This window comes from Saccopteryx leptura, chromosome 7, assembly GCF_036850995.1.
Source record: "Saccopteryx leptura isolate mSacLep1 chromosome 7, mSacLep1_pri_phased_curated, whole genome shotgun sequence".
In the NCBI taxonomy this organism is placed as follows: domain Eukaryota; kingdom Metazoa; phylum Chordata; class Mammalia; order Chiroptera; family Emballonuridae; genus Saccopteryx; species Saccopteryx leptura.
This window is the reverse complement of record NC_089509.1, coordinates 102960294-102980043: the sequence shown is the minus strand read 5'-3', so window position 1 is coordinate 102980043 and position 19750 is coordinate 102960294. Positions and strand designations below refer to the sequence as shown.

The 19750-nt window shown below is 49.6% G+C and overlaps 1 protein-coding gene across 2 annotated transcripts; it reads right to left on the bottom strand.

Annotated features, from left to right (window-relative positions):
• Nucleotides 1–10405: 10405 nt before the first annotated feature.
• On the bottom strand, nt 10406–18374 carry CATIP (ciliogenesis associated TTC17 interacting protein). Of its 2 annotated transcripts, none has more exons than XM_066345423.1 (10): nt 18340–18374; nt 18078–18170; nt 17557–17757; nt 17230–17285; nt 15650–15736; nt 15300–15482; nt 12344–12468; nt 11428–11504; nt 11045–11133; nt 10406–10834 (listed from the first exon to the last, which is right to left on the bottom strand). In XM_066345423.1, the coding sequence occupies exons 1-10, from the start codon at nt 18362–18364 to the stop codon at nt 10610–10612; spliced, it is 1161 nt and encodes a 386-aa protein (XP_066201520.1). In that variant the 5' UTR covers nt 18365–18374; the 3' UTR covers nt 10406–10609. The 2 variants fall into 2 exon arrangements, with proteins under 2 accessions (XP_066201520.1, XP_066201521.1); XM_066345424.1 differs by having other exon boundaries at nt 15300–15467.
• Nucleotides 18375–19750: the final 1376 nt, after the last annotated feature.

Below are 19750 nucleotides of genomic sequence, written 5' to 3'. Positions count from 1 at the left end.
TAAGCCTCCTATCCCATGGCTTTCTTTTCTGTCAGGAAGATTCAAAACCGGGATTGTGTAGATTGTCCAATCCCAGAGACTGAGACCTCAAGTCCCAGAGAAAATCAAGTCAGGTTCTCGGGCCCAGACCTGATCTTGGATGCGATGTATCCCATGTTGAGTCAAAAACTTTAGCCAAAGCTTGGGAACCCAGGGTCTGGGGAGGCAGCCACTTCCCCGACTCCTCGTTGATGGGGGAGGCTGGAAGGACTGGGAAGTGGGTGAATAATGGATCAGAGAGGGACAGCAGCATCACGGTTTGTCACTGTGCAATCCTATTGCTCAAGTTCCTGTCACCATCCCTGCCCTCTAGGTTTGCACACATTTCCCAAACACTACCTTTGGTTCATGAGGGGATGGCCAGGCATGGGGCTGCTGTAGTTATGTTGTGTTGGTTCGTTTTTAGAAAGGGATTGAGAGAGAGAGAGAGAGAGAGAGAGAGGAAGGAAGGAAGGAAAAGAGGGAGGGAGGGAAGAAGGAAAGGAGGGAGGGAGGGAGGGAGGGAGGGAGGAAGGAAGGAAGGAAGGAAGGAAGGAAGGAAGGAAGGAAGGAAGGAAGGAAAGCCAATTTGTTGTTCCACCCATCCATGCACTCACTGTTGATTCTTGTATGTGCCCTGACCAGACATCAAACTTGCCATATTGGGACGGCATTCCAACCAGCTGAGCTGCCTGGCCAGGGCCATGATGGTTAATTTTATGTGTCAACCTGACTAGCCATGAGGTGACTGGATATTCAGTCCAACATTCCAGGCGTGTTGTAGAGTGTTTTTGTAGGAGATCAACATTTGACTTGGTACACAGTACAGCAGACTGCCCTCCCTGTCATGGCTGAGCCTTATCCAGCCAACTGAAGGCCTGACTATGACAAAAGGCTGAGGAAGGAGAACTCTTCTCTCTGCCAGTCTGTCTTCGAGCTGGGATACTGGACTTCTTGTGCCTTCAGACTTAACTTCAACTGGAACTTACATCGTGGAACTTACCTCTCCTACTTCTCAGGCCTTCAGACTCAGGCTGGAATTATATATGCCATTGGCTTTCCTGGGTTTCCAGTTTACAGGGATCTCGGGGTATCTCAGCCTCCATACTCACGTGAGCCAATTTCCTATGTATGTATGTATGTATGTATGTATGTTCTGTTTCTTTGAAGAACCATGACTAAAACAAGTCCCTTCTTCTTTGTGTCTTTTATGGGGCCTTACTTTTATTTTTCATGGCCACTGCAAAGCTTTTATTACTAAGCTGTCAGCATCCTGTTTGAGGCTAGTTTTACTAGTGGTTATGGCACATTTGTCAGCAAAAAAGACGTTTACTCAATAATCCCCTTTCCCCTTTTTCAGTAGCAGGTTTTACTTTTTGTTTTTAATGTTTTGCATATCCTGTTTCACTTTACAGTACATTTGACTATAGTGCACATAATTTCAAAACAGAACAGTGGCGCCCTGGGCACTGAGCTTCTGATTGATGAAGGGAAGTCCGGTCAGTGCTGGTGTCACGGGGTTTCCCTCAGCCCCGTCCAGCCATAATGGCACTGCATAGCACCAGTGGACAGTCTAAATACCCCCCCCCCCAGGGAAAATACTACACTAGCAGAGTCAGTCTTGAGTCAGATCTTTATTTGGTGATCCATACAGATATCTTCTGGAGTCAACTGCCTTCATTTTTTTTTTTTTTTTTTTTAGTGTGAGAGAGAGAGAAAGAGAGAGAGAGAGAGAGACAGGCAGATAGGAAGGGAAAGAGATGTGAAGCATCAATTCTTCATTTCGGCACCTTAGTTGTTCATTGATTGCTTTCTCATATGTGTCTTGACTGGGGGGCTCTAGCTGAGCTGGTGACCCCTTGCTCAAGCCAGCGACCTTTGGGCTCAAGCCAGTGACCATGGGGTCATGTCTATGATCCCATGCTCAAGCCAGCGCCCCGCCCCCCCCCCCCCCCGCGCTTAAGCTGGTTGAGCCCGAGCTCAAGCCAGTGACCTTGGGGTTTTGAACTTGGGTCCTCAGCATCCCAGGCCGATGCTCTACCCACTGCACCACCACCTGGTCAGGCCTGCCTTCTTTTTTCATCAGTTCGTTTCTTTTCTCATCTGTCAACTCCATTAATTCTTCTCTTTTATCCTTAAAAAATATGACTGCTCCATCATCACAGAGCTAAAGAGGCCAGACATTCAGGGTAGAAACTTTAGGATTCCAGTCCAAATCCTGATGAATATCAAGCACAGAAATATCTCAGGGAAAACTCCCTCTACCCTTGGCAAATTCAGTATCTTCCAAAGGAATTCCACTGATTTCACAAAGCTTCTCTCGCAACTCATCAACCTTCTGGCTTTCCAACACAACCTCTGAAGGCCCCTCCGTCCTGACCAGACCGCAAGCTGTGATGCGGATTGCATCGTCTCCACCCCATCAGAAACTTCAGGGAGAATGGCTCAGTTGCTGGAAACAGTAATATCTTCTTCATAAACATGGCAATCTGGCCCTGGCCAGTCGACTCAGTGGTAGGGCGTCGACCTGGCGTGCAGGAGTCCCGGGTTCAATTCCCGGCCAGGGCACACAGAAGAAGCATCCATCTGCTTCTCCACCCCCCCCCCTCCTTCCTCTCTGTCTCTCTCTTCCCCTCCCACAGCCAAGGCTCCATTGGAGCAAAGTTGGCCCGGGCGCTGAGGATGGCTCTGTGGCCTCTGAGGATGGCTCTGTGGCCTCTGCCTCAGGCGCTAGAATGGCTCTGGTTGCAACAGAGCAATGCCCCAGATGGGCAAAGCATTGCCTCCTGGTAGGCATGCCAGGTGGATCCTGGTCGGGCGCATGCGGGAGTCTGTCAGACTGCCTTCCCGTTTCCAGCTTCAGAAAAAAAAACAACAACAACAAAAAACCCATGGCAATCCAACAAGACAGTGCCAGGATTCTTCCATTTTTAAAATTGTTTTATTTCAAAGAGAGAAGAAAGGAGAGAGAGAGGAGAAAGGGGAGGGAAGAGGGGGAGAGAGGGAGAGAGAGATTGATCCATTTGTTTTCTACCCTGGCTGGATAGCTCAGTTGGTTAGAGCATTGTCCCAAAGCACAGAGGTTGCAGGTTCAATTCTCTGTTAGGGCACATACAGGACAGATTGATGTTTCTCTCTCTCTCTCTCTCTCCATTCTCCTCTCACTAAAATCAGTAAGTAAATTAAAAAAAAATTGTTGTTCCATCCGTTTATGCATTCATTGGTTGAGTTTTGTATGTGCCCTGACCAGGTTTTAAACCCACAACCTTGGCATATTGGGTTGATGCTCTAACCAACTGAGCAACCGGCCAGGGCCCCTGTGTTTTTACTTAGACAAAATCTGTCAACACTGAGCTCTAAACCACATTGCTCCCTGCGGTGAGGAATTGAGTCCTCTTTAGCAAACCCAGCATCTGGCAGAAACTTGCATGGCTCTTGTTCACTGAATAGAAGCTGGTACACTTTAACTCTGGATTCTCCTTTTTTAAGTGCTTTCCCCAGTTTAATTGTAATCTTATTGTCATCTGAAAATGATGAAAGTGCCTCATTCAGACAGATGCTCTCAATCTCTTGATTGCTGGCATACACTCAAAAGACCCTGACGTGAGAGCTCAAAACTTCAACAAAGGGCTCTAAGTGCTGTTTGGAAACGGTCAGAGTAACTATGCTTTTAAATTGAATTTATTGGGTAACACTGGTTAACATAATTATACAGGTTTTAGGTGCCCAATTTTATAACACACTTTTGTATACTGTATTGTGTTCACCTTAATTCTTTCTTTTTTTTTTTTTTTAGATAGAGAGGCAGGGAGAGAGAGACAAGAGCATTGAGCTGCTTCTGTATGTGCCCTGATGGGGGATTGAACCAGCAACCTCTGTGCTTTAGGACAGTGCTCTAACCAATTGAGCTATCTAGCTAGGGCCACTCCAATTCTCTTTCTTTCTTTCTTTTTCTCTCTTTCTTTCTTTCTTTCTTTCTTTCTTTTTTTTTTTTTTTGTATTTTTCTGAAGCTGGAAACGGGGAGAGACAGTCAGACAGACTCCCGCATGCGCCCGACCTGGATCCACCTGGCACGCCCACCAGGGGCAACGCTCTGCCCACCAGGGGGCGATGCTCTGCCCCTCTGGGGCGTCGCTCTGCCACGACCAGAGCCACTCTAGCACCTGGGGCAGAGGCCAAGGAGCCATCCCCAGCGCCCGGGCCATCTTTGCTCCAATGGAGCCTCGGCTGCGGGAGGGGAAGAGAGAGACAGAGAGGAAGGAGGGGGGGTGGAGAAGCAAATGGGCGCTTCTCCTATGTGCCCTGGCCGGAAATCGAACCCGGGTCCCCCACACACCAGGCCGACGCTCTACCACTGAGCCAACCAGCCAGGGCCTCTTTCTTTCTTTCTTTTTAGAGACAGAGATAGAGATAGACAGGGACAGACAGACAGGAACAGAGAGATGAGAAGCATCAATCATTAGTTTTTCGTTGTGCGTTGCAACACCTTAGTTATTCATTGATTGCTTTCTCATATATGCCTTGACCGTGGGCCTTCAGCAGACTGAGTAACCCCTCACTTGAGCCAGTGACCTTGGGCTCAAGCTGGTGAGATTTTGCTCAAACCAGATGAGCCCACGCTCAAGCTGGCGACCTCGGGGTCTCGAACCTGGGTCTTCCGCATCCCAGTCCAACGCTCTATCCACTGCGCCACCGCCTGGTCAGGCCCCCAATTCTTTTTTCAGCATGCACCATTAATCATTTATCTCCTTCCTGGAATCTTCATCTGCAGCACACAGTTCTGCTTTGAAGTATATGTACTACATTTCTTCCCTGCTCGTGTCACTCTCCTCACATTCCCTGTCGGATCCAGAGTCTTCGTCTGCTGTCTCCCACGTCTCCTTTCCCCTTCATTTGCTTTAGTTCTTCTACTACTCATGATGCTCTGAGAGTCACGTCCATTAGCCCAAGGGATTTGAGCATTATCTGCATTGCACAAAGTGTCACTGCTATGACTGGAGCTAAGAACATCACTGTTCACTGAACCTGTACTCTTGTCATTATTCACATCTGAGTCTGATCGTTCTTCAGACCGAAAATTTTCAGGAACCCGAGTCTGAATATGCTGTACAAGTTCTCTATTATCCGCTGATGCTCAAGCGTCTCTTTCATTGAGAGGTGATTTGGTGTCTTCAAAGGGGCCTTACCCATAGCTGGGAACTCAGGAAATGTAATTGATTAATGACTGATCAATACCCGACACAACCTCTAACTTAACCATGATGGAGAAGTGGTTAAGAGCAGAGGATCAGAAAGCGGGCAGCAACAAGAGCTAGAGCTCCAGAAATCTGCACAGCGGTCCCCTGGGACCTGGGCTGTTGCTGGGTAGTGAACCTGCCATGCGTGGGGTGAAAGTTCATGCAGCCCAATTCACATAAAATGGATCAGAAACCTAAATGTAAATATAAAACTATAAAAATTTTAGAAAAAAAAAGGAGGAGAAAATCTTTAGGATCTACGACTAAATGATGACTTGTTATAGACTTGACATCAAAACCATGGCCCATAACAGGGAAAACCCGAGAAATTGGACTTCATCAAAATGAAAAACTTTTGCTCTGTGAAAAAAAACCCTGTTAGCCTGACCGGGCGGTGGCGCAGTGGATAGAGCGTCGGACTGGGATGCCGAGGACCCAGATTCGAGACCCTGAGGTTGCCAGCTTGAACGTGGGCTCATCTGGTTTGAGCAAAAGCTCACCAACTTAGACCCAAGGTTGCTGTCTCGAACAAGGGGTTATTTGGTCTGCTGAAGGCCCATGGTCAAGGCACATATGAGAAAGCAATCAATGAACAACTAAGATGTCTCAATGCGCAATGAAAAACTAATGATTGATGCTTCTCATCTCTCTGTTCCTGTCTGTCTGTCCCTGTCTATCCCTCTCTCTGACTCTCTCTCTGTCTCTGTTAAAAAAACAAAACAAAACAAAACAAAACAAAAAACCCTGTTAGCCAAACGATGGTATATCCATACCATAAATATACCCCAGAGAAATGAAAACTTCTGTTCACATAAAAACCTGTATATGGCCTGACTTGTGGTGGCGCAATGGGTAAAGCGTCGACCTGGAATGCTGAGGTCGCCAGTTCAAAACCCCAGGCTTGCCTGATCAAGGCGCATATGGGAGTTGATGCTTTCCGCTCCTCCCCCTTTCTCTCTCTCTGTCTTTGTCTCCTCTCTCTATAAAAAATGAATAAATAAAATCTAAAAAAAAAAAATAAAATGAAGATAACTCTTTAAAAAGAAACAAACAAAAAGAACCAAACAAACCTGTATATGAATGTTTATAGCAGTTGTATTCATAACAGCCAATACTAGAAACAATCCCTATTGTTCTTGAACAGAAGAATTGTTAGGCTAACTACAGTACAAACCACAGATAACTATTCAGCAATAAAATTAACAAAAACTAGCCCTGACCGACTAGCTCAGTAGATTATAGCATTGTCCTGCTATACCAAGGGTGCGGTCTTGATGCCTGGTCAGAGCTTATGCAAAAACTCAACCAGCCCTGGCTGGTTGGTTCAGTGGTAGAGCGTTGGCCTGGCGTGCAGGAGTCTTGGGTTCGATTCCCGGCCAGGGCACACAGGAGAAGCGCCCACCTGCTTCTCCACCCCTCCCCCTCTCCTTCCTCTCTGTCTCTCTCTTCCCCTCCCGCAGCCAAGGCTCCATTGGAGCAAAGTTGGCCCCGGGTGCTGAGGATGGCTCTGTGGCCTCTGCCTCAGGCGCTAGGATGGCTCTGGATGCAACAGAGTGATGCCTCAGAGGGGCAGAGCATTGCCCCCTGGTGGGCATGCCGGGTGGATCCTGGTCGGGGCATGCGGGAGTCTGTCTGACTGCCTCCCGGTTTTCAGCATAAACAAGTGGGACAACAAATTGATGTTTCTCTCTCTTTCTCCCTTCCCTTTTTCTCTCTAAAATCAATCAGTAAATAAAAATTAAAAAAAAAAAAATTTAAATAGCCTGACCTGTGGTGGCGCAGTGGATAAAGAGTTGACCTGGAAATGCTGAGGTCGCCGGTTCAAAACCCTGGGCTTGCCTGGTCAAGGCACATATGGGAGTTGATGCTTCCAGCTCCTCCCCCCTTCTCTCTCTCTGTCTCTCCCTCTCCTCTCTAAAATGAATAAAAAAAAAAAGAAAAGAAATTAAAAAAAAAAATTTAAGTAAAAGGAACAGCCTGACTGGGCGGTGGCACAGTGGATAGAGCATTGGACTGGGATGCGGAAGACCCAGGTTCGAGACCTCGAGGTCACCAGCTTGAGCGCCGGCTCATCTGGTTTGAGCAAAAGCTCACCAGCTTGAGCCCAAGGTCACTGGCTTGAACAAGGGGTTACTCGGTCTGCTGAAGGCCCGCGGTCAAGGCACATATGAGAAAGCAATCAATGAACAACTAAGGTGTTGCAACGCACAACGAAAAACTAATGATTGATGCTTCTCATCTCTCCGTTTCAGTCTGTCTGTCCCTGTCTACCCCTCTCTCTCTGTCTCTGTAAAAAAAAAAAAAAAAAGAAAAGAAAGGAACAGAAACTATTGACTCATACAGTGAACTTGAATTGCTAGGAAATCATGCTGAGTGAAATAAGTCAATTTCAGAAGGTTATATATCCCATTCTTCCATTTTTATAACATTTTTGCAATGACAACATTTTGGAAATGAAGGTCAGATTAGTGGTTGCCAGCAGGTGGAGACGGGTGAGATGAGGGTTAGAGGGGAGGTGAGTGTGATTATAAAAGTGTAACTATAGTGTTGGAACTGTTCAGTATCTTGACGGTGGTGGTCTCTCTTTTTGTGTCTCTCTTTCTCTCTCTCTTCCCCCCTGCAGCCATGGCTCGATGAGAGTGAGGCCTCAGGAACTGAGAATGGCTCCATGGCCTCTGCCTGAGGTGCTAAGAAGAACTGGTTTGCTGAGCAATGGAGCACACCCCAGATGGGCAGAGCATTGCCCCTTAGGGGGTTGCTGGGTGGGTCCTGGTCAGGGCGCATATGGGAGTTTATCTCTCTGCCTCTCCTCCTTTCACTGAATAAAAAAATAAAAAAATTTAAAAAAACAAAAGTTACACATGTAGAATTTGGCAATATATTAAAACAAACAAATAAAAGCCTTGATATCTATGCAACAATTACACTTCTCAGAATGTATCCTTGAGAAAATAATTATTGACATATGCAAAGATTTAACTACAAGGACGTTCAATGCAGCACTGTGTATAATAGCAAAAACAATAAAAATTAAAAGGCTCCCCAAAATGCTGGGTAGTGACAGGGAAATATTTTCAAAATATATTGTTAAATGAAAGAGACCATTACAGCACATGAAAAAGTTACAAAACATGGGAGATTGGGGTGGGAACTAGGGAAATTCTAGCTTTATCTGTATGTTACCTAATGCTTGAAACTTTTCAAGGATGCAATTAAGTACGCAATTACCAGTTACTGAGTATCAACTACTGTACAATTTCTTTTTTTTTTTTTTTTTTTTTTTGGTAAAATGAAATCCCTTGGAGCTGTAAAGAAGAGAGTAAACATTCTATATAGAAGTGTTCGACAGAACCTGACCTGTGGTGGTGCAGTGGACAGAACACCAACCTGGAACACTGAGGTCTAGTTTAACCCTGGTCTTGTGGGTCAAGACACATATGACAAACAATCAATGAACTACTAAAGTGAAGCAACTATGAGTTGATACTTCTTATTCTTCCCCCATTCTCTCTCCTCTCTCTGTAAAATAGATATATAAAGTCTTTATTTTAAAAAGTGTTTGAGCCTGACCAGGCGATGGCGCAGTGGATAGAGCGTCGGACTGGGATGCGGAGAACCCAGGTTTGAGACCCCGAGGTTGCCAGCTTGAGTGCAGGCTCATCTGGTTTGAGCAAACTCACCAGCTTGGACCCAAGGTCGCTGGCTCGAGCAAGGGGTTACTCGTTCTGCTGAAGGCCAGCGGTCAAGGCACATATGAGAAAACAATCAATGAACAACTAAGGTGTCACAACGAAAAACTGATGATTGATGCTTCTCATCTCTCTCCGTTCCTGTCTGTCTATCCCTCTCTCTGACTCTCTCTCTGTCTCTGTAAAAAAAAAAAAAAAAAAAAAAGTGTTTGACAGTAAATGCTAAACAAACACCAGCCACCTTTATGCTAGAAAAAAAAAAGTGGAGACTATTTGGCAAAACCTTAAGCGCAGCCACCTCTAGGTGGAGGAATTGAGGTGAATTCGCTTTCCCCTCTTAGCTTATCACCCTTTTTTCTAGGTTTTCTCGAATGAACATGTATTTCTTTCAAAATAGGGGAAGGAAACAATAAAATATATTATTAAAAATTCTTTAAAACTCAAAAAATATATACATAAAAATTCTTCAAGGCTCAAGTGACAGTTCTCCATGAAGCTGGGTCATGGACTAGCCCTTCCCCACCCACCACCACCAGCCTTGTAGATCCTGGCTTATATTATCCGCTAGAATGCAAGCTTCTTCGAGTCCCTCCTCTCACAACAGCAGGTTCCACGAGTGAACTGATGGAGGGTGCTCCTCCTGCCAGCTGCCTGAGGGGAGCTGGCCTCCTGTTTGTTACTGAGAGGCAGCCAGCACTGAGCAGAAACAAAACCCCGGGTAGCTCGACAGTAAGCGAGGAACCTAAGGGAGGTGATGATCACCTGTCCATCCTTTCATTTCTGGAGCTGGTAAATGGGGAGCCCGCACACGCAGTTTGGGGGCTGTGGTCTGTTAGTGAGACTGGGGAGGGAGGTGCCGCGTGAGAGCGGGCGGCGGGTGTTTGGGAGGCTCTGCAGGAGATGAGCAAGGCCACTGGTGGTCCAGGTCCCTTCTCCACCCCGCCCCCGACGTCATCTGCTTTTTTCCCCTGGGGCGGGGACAGTTTGGCTAAGTGGTGTCCAGAATGATTCTGAGGGCCAAAAAGCCCGGCCCCTGCACCCCTGCTAACCTAGTGACTAAATATGGGTTTTGGAATTTAACCTCCAAGTTTGAATCCTGCTTCCCACCCGCTAACTCTACGAGTTACTTAACCCTTCTGTGCCTCTATTTTCTTTCTTTTTTAAAAAAATATTTTTTTATTTATTCATTTTAGAGAGGAGAGAGAGAGAGAGAGAGAGAGAGAGAGAGAGAGAGAGAGAGAGAGGAGGGTAGAGGAGCGGGAAGCATCAACTCCCATATGTGCCCCGACCAGGCAAGCCCAGGGATTCGAACCGGTGACCCCAGTGTTTCCAGGTCGACGCTCCATCCACTGAGCCACCACAGGTCAAGCTGTGCCTCTATTTTCTAATCTGTAAAATGGGGATAATGATGAAAATAACATTTAGAGAGAAAGGATGAAACTCGCTCGATAGACGACGTTAATGGTTCCTTTTATTAGCCAACACGCCACACTGGCCAGGGAAGGTTTCGGTTCGCACGTGCGGGAGGGCCCCGTGTATTCCCATCCAAACCGCAGCCGGGAACCACGCCTCCCGGGCCTCTTCCGCCCGCGCCCAGCCGGGAGCCCCGGCTTCCTGCCCAGGACCCGCCTGCGGGGCGCCGGCCGGCCAGCCTCGCTCCCGGCCTAGCTGCACTCGGTGTCCTGCCAGCGGAAGGGGCTGGGCGGGTCCGAGGAGCGCAGGGAGGGGCTGGGCCGGCGGCGCGCCGCGAAGGACCCGAAGAACTCGGCGGCGAAGGTGACCACGTCGGCCGGCTGGCGCAGCAGCAGGAAGAGCATGAAGTCGGAGACGAGCGCTTCAGCGTCCGGGTGCTGCTGCAGATAACTGGCGTGGCTGAGACGCAGCTGCTCCTGGCGGGGACCGAGCCTGAGCCGGACCAGGGACTCCCCCGCATCCCGGGAAGCCTCTCCCTACTTTGCTTCAAGGAAGACTTAGGGACGCTGGGGCTTCCCAGCGCCCTGGGGGGTGTATTGCAACCAGGCACGGAGAGAGATGTGTAATGGAATTTATGCGGAGGGTGGGGATATGGGGACCCCCGGCTGGCTGCAGCCTCTCCTCACCTTTCGTTCCAGGAACCTTGAGTAGAGCTCCATGTCGTCCTCCCACGCCAGGGGCTCCTTCTGAAGTACTGGAGGAGGCTCAATCTCATCTGGGTGCAGAGGGAAGAAGGCTGGGCATCCTAGAACCTTCCTCGGTATACACAGGGGTGCCCAAGAACACCCAAATTGCAGGCTCAGGTTAAACTCCAGGGTTCTGCCCACAGGGACAGAGTTGCTGGAAGTGGTTCCCTGCAAAATGATCCTCCCCTAATTGCCTTGGGGTCAGGGGATGGAAGGCAGCGCTCCGTTAGAACCCATAGCACACTCAGTCCAGCCCCTGCGCTGTGGACAGCCCGGGTTTTCCCACCACCCTTCACTCTCCCATCAGCTGAGGCTTCGCTCACCCTCTTCCCTCAAGATGGGCATCTTGGTGATGACGCAGCAGCCAGGGGAGCCCACCTGGACTCTCTTGGCCAGGTGCCTGCAGTGCAACAGAGGAGAGGTGTGCATCTTCCTAGACCAGCCCACTTCCTTGAGCGGCAGACGATCTGGGCGCTTCCCTTGACTGCTGCCCTCCCACTTATCTTTGAGTCCCCAGGCCAGGTGCATTTCTCATTCCCCAGATAACGACCCCTGCTTTGCAAACTGGGCACTGTTCCTGCCCCTGGAGGTGCACGCTCCATGGGGTTCCATGACTGTGCCAGGCTAGACTGAGACTTTTAGAGTTGTAAGAAAACAAAAAATCATGAGACTCCTGATATGTGACATGCAAAATAGAAACAACACACTAAGTTAATGACTTAAGGAAAGCCAAGGATGTTCTAATTACTGTTTTTTGAGTAAGTGATAAAGTCAATACCTCTTCGGAAATTTCAAGAAACAAATTCTCCCCTTCCCCAATTTTCTCATGGTTTGGTATTTGTACTTTGCTGATGACAGCTTGGCATTGTGCCAGAATGCTCCTCCCAGTATTTTATCAGGTGTTGAGTTATTCAAACCTTAGTGCTTTTCATGTTACACCCCAATGACAGCCGAGTTAGTTATGCCTTAGGTCCTGTGGCATCGGTGTGAACGTCCTCAGCCAGTGAGGGTTCTTTGGTGAGGTTTGCCAGACACCCCCCAGGATCAGGAGAATAAGTGAATAAATGCAGAAAAAGTGAATGATGTGGTTAAAGCAGGGGCACTGAGAGCTCAACAGCAACTCTTCGTGGTGTTGTCTCCAGAAACAGTAAGTAGTCTTCCTTCTCCGAATGGCCCTCCACGGCTGAGCACCCAGGCTGTGCCCAACACTGCCCCCTGACCCCGCCATCAGCAGCTCACCCGTCGGGCAGCAGGTAGAACTGGCAGGCCATGGGGACGCACTCATCTGAGTGTATAGTCTGCTCCACGATGAACACTTCTGACTCCTGGTGGTCCACCTGCATGACCTGGAAGCCCAGGGCTTGCTGGCAGCAGCCAGCATGGAAGGAGGGAGGTGAGGTGGATGCCACTAGGGTCTCCTCCCAAATTTCTCCCAGGCCCTTTTCTCTACCTTCCAGCTTCATTCCTTGTTCATCAGTGACAAACAACTCTTGACTGTCCAGACACTCAGGCACCACAAGATTTGAGTTGTGCCCCCAAAGTTAAATTGGAGGTTCCATCAGAGCCAGTTCCAGCCTGCTCCTGCCCCAACCCCTCCCCTCCCCTCTCAGTGAACAAGTTGCTCCTTGTTGGCAGATTATGCCACAAGGATGAGGATCAACCGATTAGGTGTGAGTGCGTGCGTACGTGTGCGTGTGTGTGGGGGGTGGGGTGGGGGGTGAAGGGGTGCTGTGTGGGGGCAGAGGGTAGTGAGGTTCTGGGGGGGGACTAGATGGAGATTTGTGGCCCCCTTAGACACTTGCAGCTGCAAGCAGGATGCCCTGTTAGAACTAGAACTAAAACCCCTGTTATGGGCCTGGCCAGGTAGCTCAGCTGGTAAGAGCATCGTCCCAATATGCAAGGTTGTTGCAGGTCGATCAAGAATCAACCAATGGGCCTGACCTGTGGTTGATAAAGCGTCAACCTGGAAACACTGAGGTTGCCGGTTCAAAACCCTGGCTTGCCTGGTCAAGGCACATATGGGAGTTGATGCTTCCTGCTCCTCCCCCTTCTCTCTCTCTCTCTCTCTCTCTCTCTCTCCCTCCCTAAAATAAATAAATAAATAAAAGTAAAAAAAAAAAAAAAAAGAATCAACCAATGGCCTGACCTGTGGTGGCGCAGTGGATAAAGCATCGACCTGGAAATGCTGAGATCCCCGGTTTGAAACCCTGGGCTTGCCTGGTCAAGGCACATATGAGAGTTGATGCTTCCAGCTCCTCCCCCCTTCTCTCTCTCTGTCTCTCTCTCCTCTCTCTCTCTGTCTCTCTCCCTCTCTCTCTCCTCTCTAAAAATGAATAAATAAAATAAAATAAAAAACAAATTAAAGAATCAACCAATGGCCTGACCAGGCGGTGGCTCAGTGGATCGAGCATCGGACTGGGATGCGGAGGACCCAGGTTCGAGACCCCGAGGTCGCCAGCTTGAGCACAGGCTCATCTGGCTTGAGCAAAGCTCACCAGCTTGGACCCCAGGTCGCTGGCTCGAGCAAGGGGTTACTCGGTCTGCTGAAGGCCCGCAGTCAAGGCACATATGAGAACTCAATCAATGAACAACTAAGGTGTCGCAACAAAAAACTGATGATTGATGCTTATCTCTCTCTGTTCCTATCTGTCTGTCCCTATCTATTCCTCTCTCTGATTCTCTCTCTGTCCCTGTAAAAAAAAAAAAGGTAAAAAAAAAAGAATCAACCAATGAATTCATGAATAAGTGGAACACCAAATTGAATCGATGTTTCTATCTCTCTCTCTTTCTCTGTCTTCTCCCTTCTTTTCTATCTCTAAAATCAATTAATAAAAATAAAAAATAAAAAATCCCTTATTATGGCTGTGGCCATGGGGAGAAAAGTGCTAATGTAAAACACGTGTTTCCAAGAAAATGACACAATAGCATGTGCCTGATTGTGTCAAACACATTGCTATTTGTTGGTGGTGATAAAAAACACTAGAATGTAATTTATGAAGTTGATGAAATCAGCTCCAAAGTATGTGTTCAGGGCACGGCTTTAAGATCACACATTGCAGGGAGTCCTAGATAGGTAAATTATGAAATTGAAGCCAAAATAAAAGGGGAAAATATTTAAGTATACTTGGAAATATTGTATTTCCTGATGTTAAAAAATGTCTTTAAAAACAGCCCTCTACTGCCTGACCAGGCGGTGGTGCAGTGGATGGAGCATCAGACTGGGATGCAGAGGACCCAGGTTTAAGACCCCGAGGTCGCCAGAGTAAGCATGGGCTCACCAGCTTGGACCCAAGGTCGCTGGCTCCAGCAAGGGGTTACTCGGTCTGCTGAAGGCCCAAGGCCAAGGCACATATGAGAAAGCAATCAATGAACAACTAAGGTGTCACAATGAAAGACTAATGATTGATGCTTCTCATCTCTCTGCATTCCTGTCTGTTTGTCTCTATCTATCCCTCTCTCTGACTCTCTGTCTCTGTAAAAAAAAACAGACAAAACCCCCAAAAAACAGCCTTCTAACTGCCTATTCTAACTAGGTGGTGGTGCAGTGGATAGAGTGTCAGCCTGGGATACTGAAGACCCAGGTTTGAAACCCCAAGGTTACCAGCTTGAGCGTGGGGTTGCTGGCTTGATGGTGGGGTCATGTCTATGATCCAGGGTAGCTGGCTTGAAAGCAAGGTTGCTCGCTGAAACCCGAGGTTGCTGGCTTGAGCAAGGGGTCACTGGCTCGGCTGGAGCCCCCGGTCAGGGCACTTATGAGAAAGCAATCAAAGAACAACAAAGGTGCCACAACTATGAGTTGATGCTTCTTCTCTTTCTTCTTTCCTGTCTGTCTGTCTCTGTCTGTGTTTCTCTATCGTTCTCTCAAAAAAAGAAAACAAAACAACCCCCACCTCCCAAAACCAGCCTTCTACAATGTTTATTTTTCCAGGACTGACTTTTGTGCAAGAAAGTATTGCTTCTCTCCAGTGCTCACCTTTTGGTCCCTCTCGCTCACTCCACCTGCCCCACACTTGACTCTCTCTGACAGATGTGCTCTTACTTTCTCCTGCCTTTGGAAGCCCTAACCCGTCGCCCTGGTTTTATTTCCATCCCACCCCTCTTCCGTGCCACAGTTATCTCTTCTCCCACCTCAGCCTTCTCCTGCCCCTTCTAGTTTGCCCCCAGGCCAAGCCCCTCGCCCATGGAGGTCCCTCACGTAAGTGGAATAGCAGAGTTTGCCATCCATGTCTAAGGCCAGGAAGCGGGCGTTGCTGGGCACCATCTTCCTCCAGGCCATCACCCTCAGCAACAGCAGGTTGGCAGCCTCGGAGATGAAGCCCGCAGTTGAGTGCCAGGGGAAAAATGTCACTTCGGTACTCACTTCCTGTTCAAGACAAATCTGGGTTGGGAACGGAGCCAGAAAGGGACAGGGAAAGTGGGGAGGCCAGGGGTTGGGCATGTGGTCCTCGCTGAGTCCCCACTCCAGGCTCCTGGCCTGACACAATCTGGCCCCTGCTCCTGGTTTCAAGAGGATGTGGAGCGCGGCTCCCACATGGCTCCCCTCACCTCACCCTCCTTGACACTTCTGGTCATGGCCAGCTGATCCTCCTGCTTCAGCAAACTCGTCTTCCGTTCCATGGGGAGGATGTGGAACTAAGGGCCGGAGCACAGAGGGGAGACTCAGGGACTCACCGGACTGTATTAAGAATGGGACCTCCCAGAGGTGACCTTGTCCTTCTTTATAAATGAGAAAATTAAGGGGAGATGTGTGTGTGTGTGTGTGTGTGTGTGTGTGTGTGTGTGTGTGTGTGACAGAGAAAGAGAGAGAGAGAGAGAGAGAGAGAGAGAGAGAGAGAGAAGCGGGCAGATAGGGACAGACAGGAAGAGAGAGAAATGAGAAACATCAATTCTTTGTTGCGGCACCTTAGTTGTTCATTGACTGCTTTCTCATATGTGCCTTGACCAGGGTGTCAGTGACCCCTTGCTCAAGCCAGTGACCTTGCGCTCAAGCTAGCAACCTTGGGCTTCAAGCCAAAGACATTTGGGCTCAAGCCAGCGACCATAGGGCATGTCTATGATCCCACGCTCAAACCAGTGACCCTGCACTCAAGCTGGTGAGCCCGTACTCAAGCCGGCGACCTTGGGGTTTCGAACCTGGGTCCTCTGCATCCTAGTCTGACGCTCTATCCACTGTACCACTGTCTGGTCAGGCAGGGGAGATTTTTTATTTTTTATTAAGTGAGAGGGAGGAGGCAGAGACACAGACTCCTGCATGAGCCCCGACCAGGATCCACCTGGCAAGCCCCCTATGGGGCAATGCTCTGCCCATCTGGGGCCATTGCTCCATTCCTTGGCAACCGAGCTATTTTAGCACCTGAGGTGAAGCCATGGTGCCATCATCATTGACCAGGGCCAATTTGCTAGAATGAGCCATGGCTGTGGGAATAGCGGGGTGGGGGGGTGGGGTGGAGAAGTAATGGTCACTTATCCTGTGTGCCCTGACTGGGAATCAAACTTGGGACTTCCATACACAGGGCCGATGCTCTACCACTGAGCCAATGGGCCAGGGCCAAGGGGAGATTTGGATAAAAAACCTTCCATATGTAGGAAAGTCCATGAACAGAAGTCATAGTGCAGTATAAAGTTAAAAGCCAAATGTACTTCACATACAGGTTTTAAAAGATGGGAATGGTTTCTATAGGAAGGTTCTTAGGCAAAAGTGATTTCCAGTGTGTAAACAGGTCATGTTCCAGAAGTTAATTAGGTGGCTGGGGTTGGTTGTGAGGGGCACAGAGCAGGAGAATTCGAAGGCAAGGTGGTGACAGGCCCTTGGGAAAGGCCAGACTCTGGGCACATGAGTCAGCCCTCGTGGCCCTAGAAGACGCTGGACTCTCAGACTGGAGGGGGTCGGGGGTCGCCTGGACCCAAAGTTTCCGTATTAGGACATGGTCATCAGAAGTAACCTGCGCTGCCCCCAGTACCCTGGATGGATTGTTTTCCAAGTTTTTGTGGTAGGTATTGCAGGGTAACTGTGAAAGAGTTAGGGTGATACTCTCTTGCGACCCCTCCCTTCCTCCCTCTCTTTCTCCCGGGCCTCTATTTTCTCACCCTGGATTGGGGTCAGTGTTGGGGGGCCCAGGAGGTACCTTGATGAACTCCTGACTATGTTGTTCCATGATCTCCAAGTTCCACGAAAGGTAGCCTGTGGTGAAAGGCAGGGAGCGGCACCATTGCAGGGGGGGCGGGTGGTGGCTCAGGCTGGAAGCCTCGGGTATAGAGTGGTCACAGGGAAAAAAGCTCGAGTCCGTGGCTGTGATTGACCTTCCTGTCACCAGAACCTCCCACACACCCTCTGTGTCTCATTCTGGCCCTAAGGTCAGATCTAAGGGTTGGTCCTCAGTAAGGTCCTGGGAATGGAGGAGGGGAGGTGGAGGAAGGATGGGGTGACGGGTAGTAGACAGCAGGAGCTCTACCCAGGAGAGAGTTTCCGCAGAGCATTTTGTCCATGAAGCCACGGCTGAAGGCGTGCACGAGTGGACAGGACGACATGGCACCCATATCGTCTTCGTGTTTCCCTTTCTGCACCTCGATGGTCAGCTCTCCCTGGGGCTCCCCTGTGCTCGAGACCATGGCCAGGGTCTCGGAGAAGAACAGCATCTGCAGCTCCTCCTGCCCTGGAGGTGAGGGACCCCATGGGGACAGATAAAGCCCTAGCTCATAGGCCTCAACTCTCTGACCCCCTGGCCATCGGCGTCCCACAGTCCCCACCCACGCCCTCCCTCCTCATCCATGTTTCCCAGGCAGCCCCTGCCTCCCCTCCACTGGCCTCTACAGCAGCCAGCAGGGATGACACACCCCAACCACCCCCATGTCCCTGGGGGCTTCCCCTGAAGAATACTAGCCCTTTCTGAGTCCCAGGAGAGTCATGTTTGGGACAGATGTGGCCATGCCCGCCCCCCCCCCCCCCACACACACACACACTGCCCAGGCTCACTGAGGGAGCTGAGGAAGTCAATGGCTTCGGCACTGGCCTCTGGGGGTGGCAGACTCTCTGGGCCTGAGGCCTGCTGGTCCTTGGCTTGGGGGTCTATGGGTGGAAAAAAGGCTGCACTGGTAGACCCCCGGAGAAGGAAGACCCCCGGAGAAGGACGGGGTGGGCTGTGGTCCCGAGAGCAGAAGCCTCCAAGGCCACCTCAGGGCAGACTGTGAGGGAAGGAGGGCCCTCCCCTCTCCGGCCCCAGCAGCCCACTTCCCACCTTTGGATTGAACTTTAGAAGACATGCTGCCTGCTGCCTGCAAATGGTCTGTATTCCGCTGTCTCCATGGCAACTGGGTGCTAGTTACCACCTCTTAAAGGGCCATCAACCCACTTCACTAAATACCCAGACCTTAGAGTAACTAGTAGGAACTGCATGCGGGTTCTGAGATTCAGCCCAAGCCTGACATATTGTCCAGCAGAGGGAGCATGTGACATTCTTAAGAGGAATGGGAATGACCTGGATTATTAGAATGACTTTAGACATTGTGGCCCTGAGTCCGAAATGCCCAAACAGGCAGAGTCATGTATGTAGAGCTACACTTTGTGGTCCTAGCACATAATAATAATGGTGATACAGTGACAATCGTATTACTGAACAGGGGACCTGGCCCTTCGGGTCTCCCTAGGGCCAGCAATAATATGTGAGTTCTTGACTTTGTGCTGAAAAAATTTCACAGCACAGGAGTAATTCCATGAAAGCTGGGGACAGTGAAATAGGGAAGGGCCTGGGATAGAAGCAGCAACAGGAGAGCCCAGGCAGGGCTGCTCCGGCTCCCTGGGCAGTCAGGGGAGAGGGGCCTTGGAGACAGGTTCAGGGGGTGAGCCCGGGACGAGCTGCCGCTGCCACGGCTCCCCTGGTTGCAAGCCTCATGGGGACCCTTGGAGTCTAGGAGATACATGCCCGTGGGGGAAGAAGAGGAGAAGGGAAAGGTGAGAGCGTGCTCACGGGAGGCAGAGCGTGTTGGATCTTCCATCCTAAGGTGTTTTAAGGGTAGAGAGCTTAGGGAAGGTCCCGATAGAGCATTCATCAGCTCTCCAAGCGTGTCCTTCTAGGATCGTGGTCTCCACTGATTGGTCAGTGCCAGGCACGGGGTTATTTGTCAGTGCAGCTGGTCTTGAGGTTATTTGTGACATCACTTGTCTGATTTTGCTGCTTTCCCTGCGCAAGAAGCTGAAACCTAGATGTTATCCTTAGGGGCCTGAAGCGAAACCTTGATGTTATCCTTAGGGGTTAATGCTTAAGGGCTATTCTCTGACCCCTTGTTCATTCTGCTGCTAAGGGGGTTTTACCCTGCATGACTAGCAACATGCCAGGGGAGGAAAGGTCAGGGGAGGGTCCAAATCACAGGACCAGAGATAAGAAATCAGAGTGATCTAAACCACATGACCAGCCAGATGCTTGCAGAGGAAAGGTTACCCTGGGGGTGAGATCCTTGGCTTCCCAGTTTTAGCTGTTGTCAGGCACCTGGGGCTTTCCACCCTGGTGACCTTCTGTGTCTGGCCTATAGTCCTTGCTCTGCCCTGTCTGCCTAACTGCCTACCACAATCACAGCAAACACATAAACCATGCTAACCCTAGGTCAGGCACTGCTTCATAGAGCCTCACGCACATTATCTCAATCTTCAGA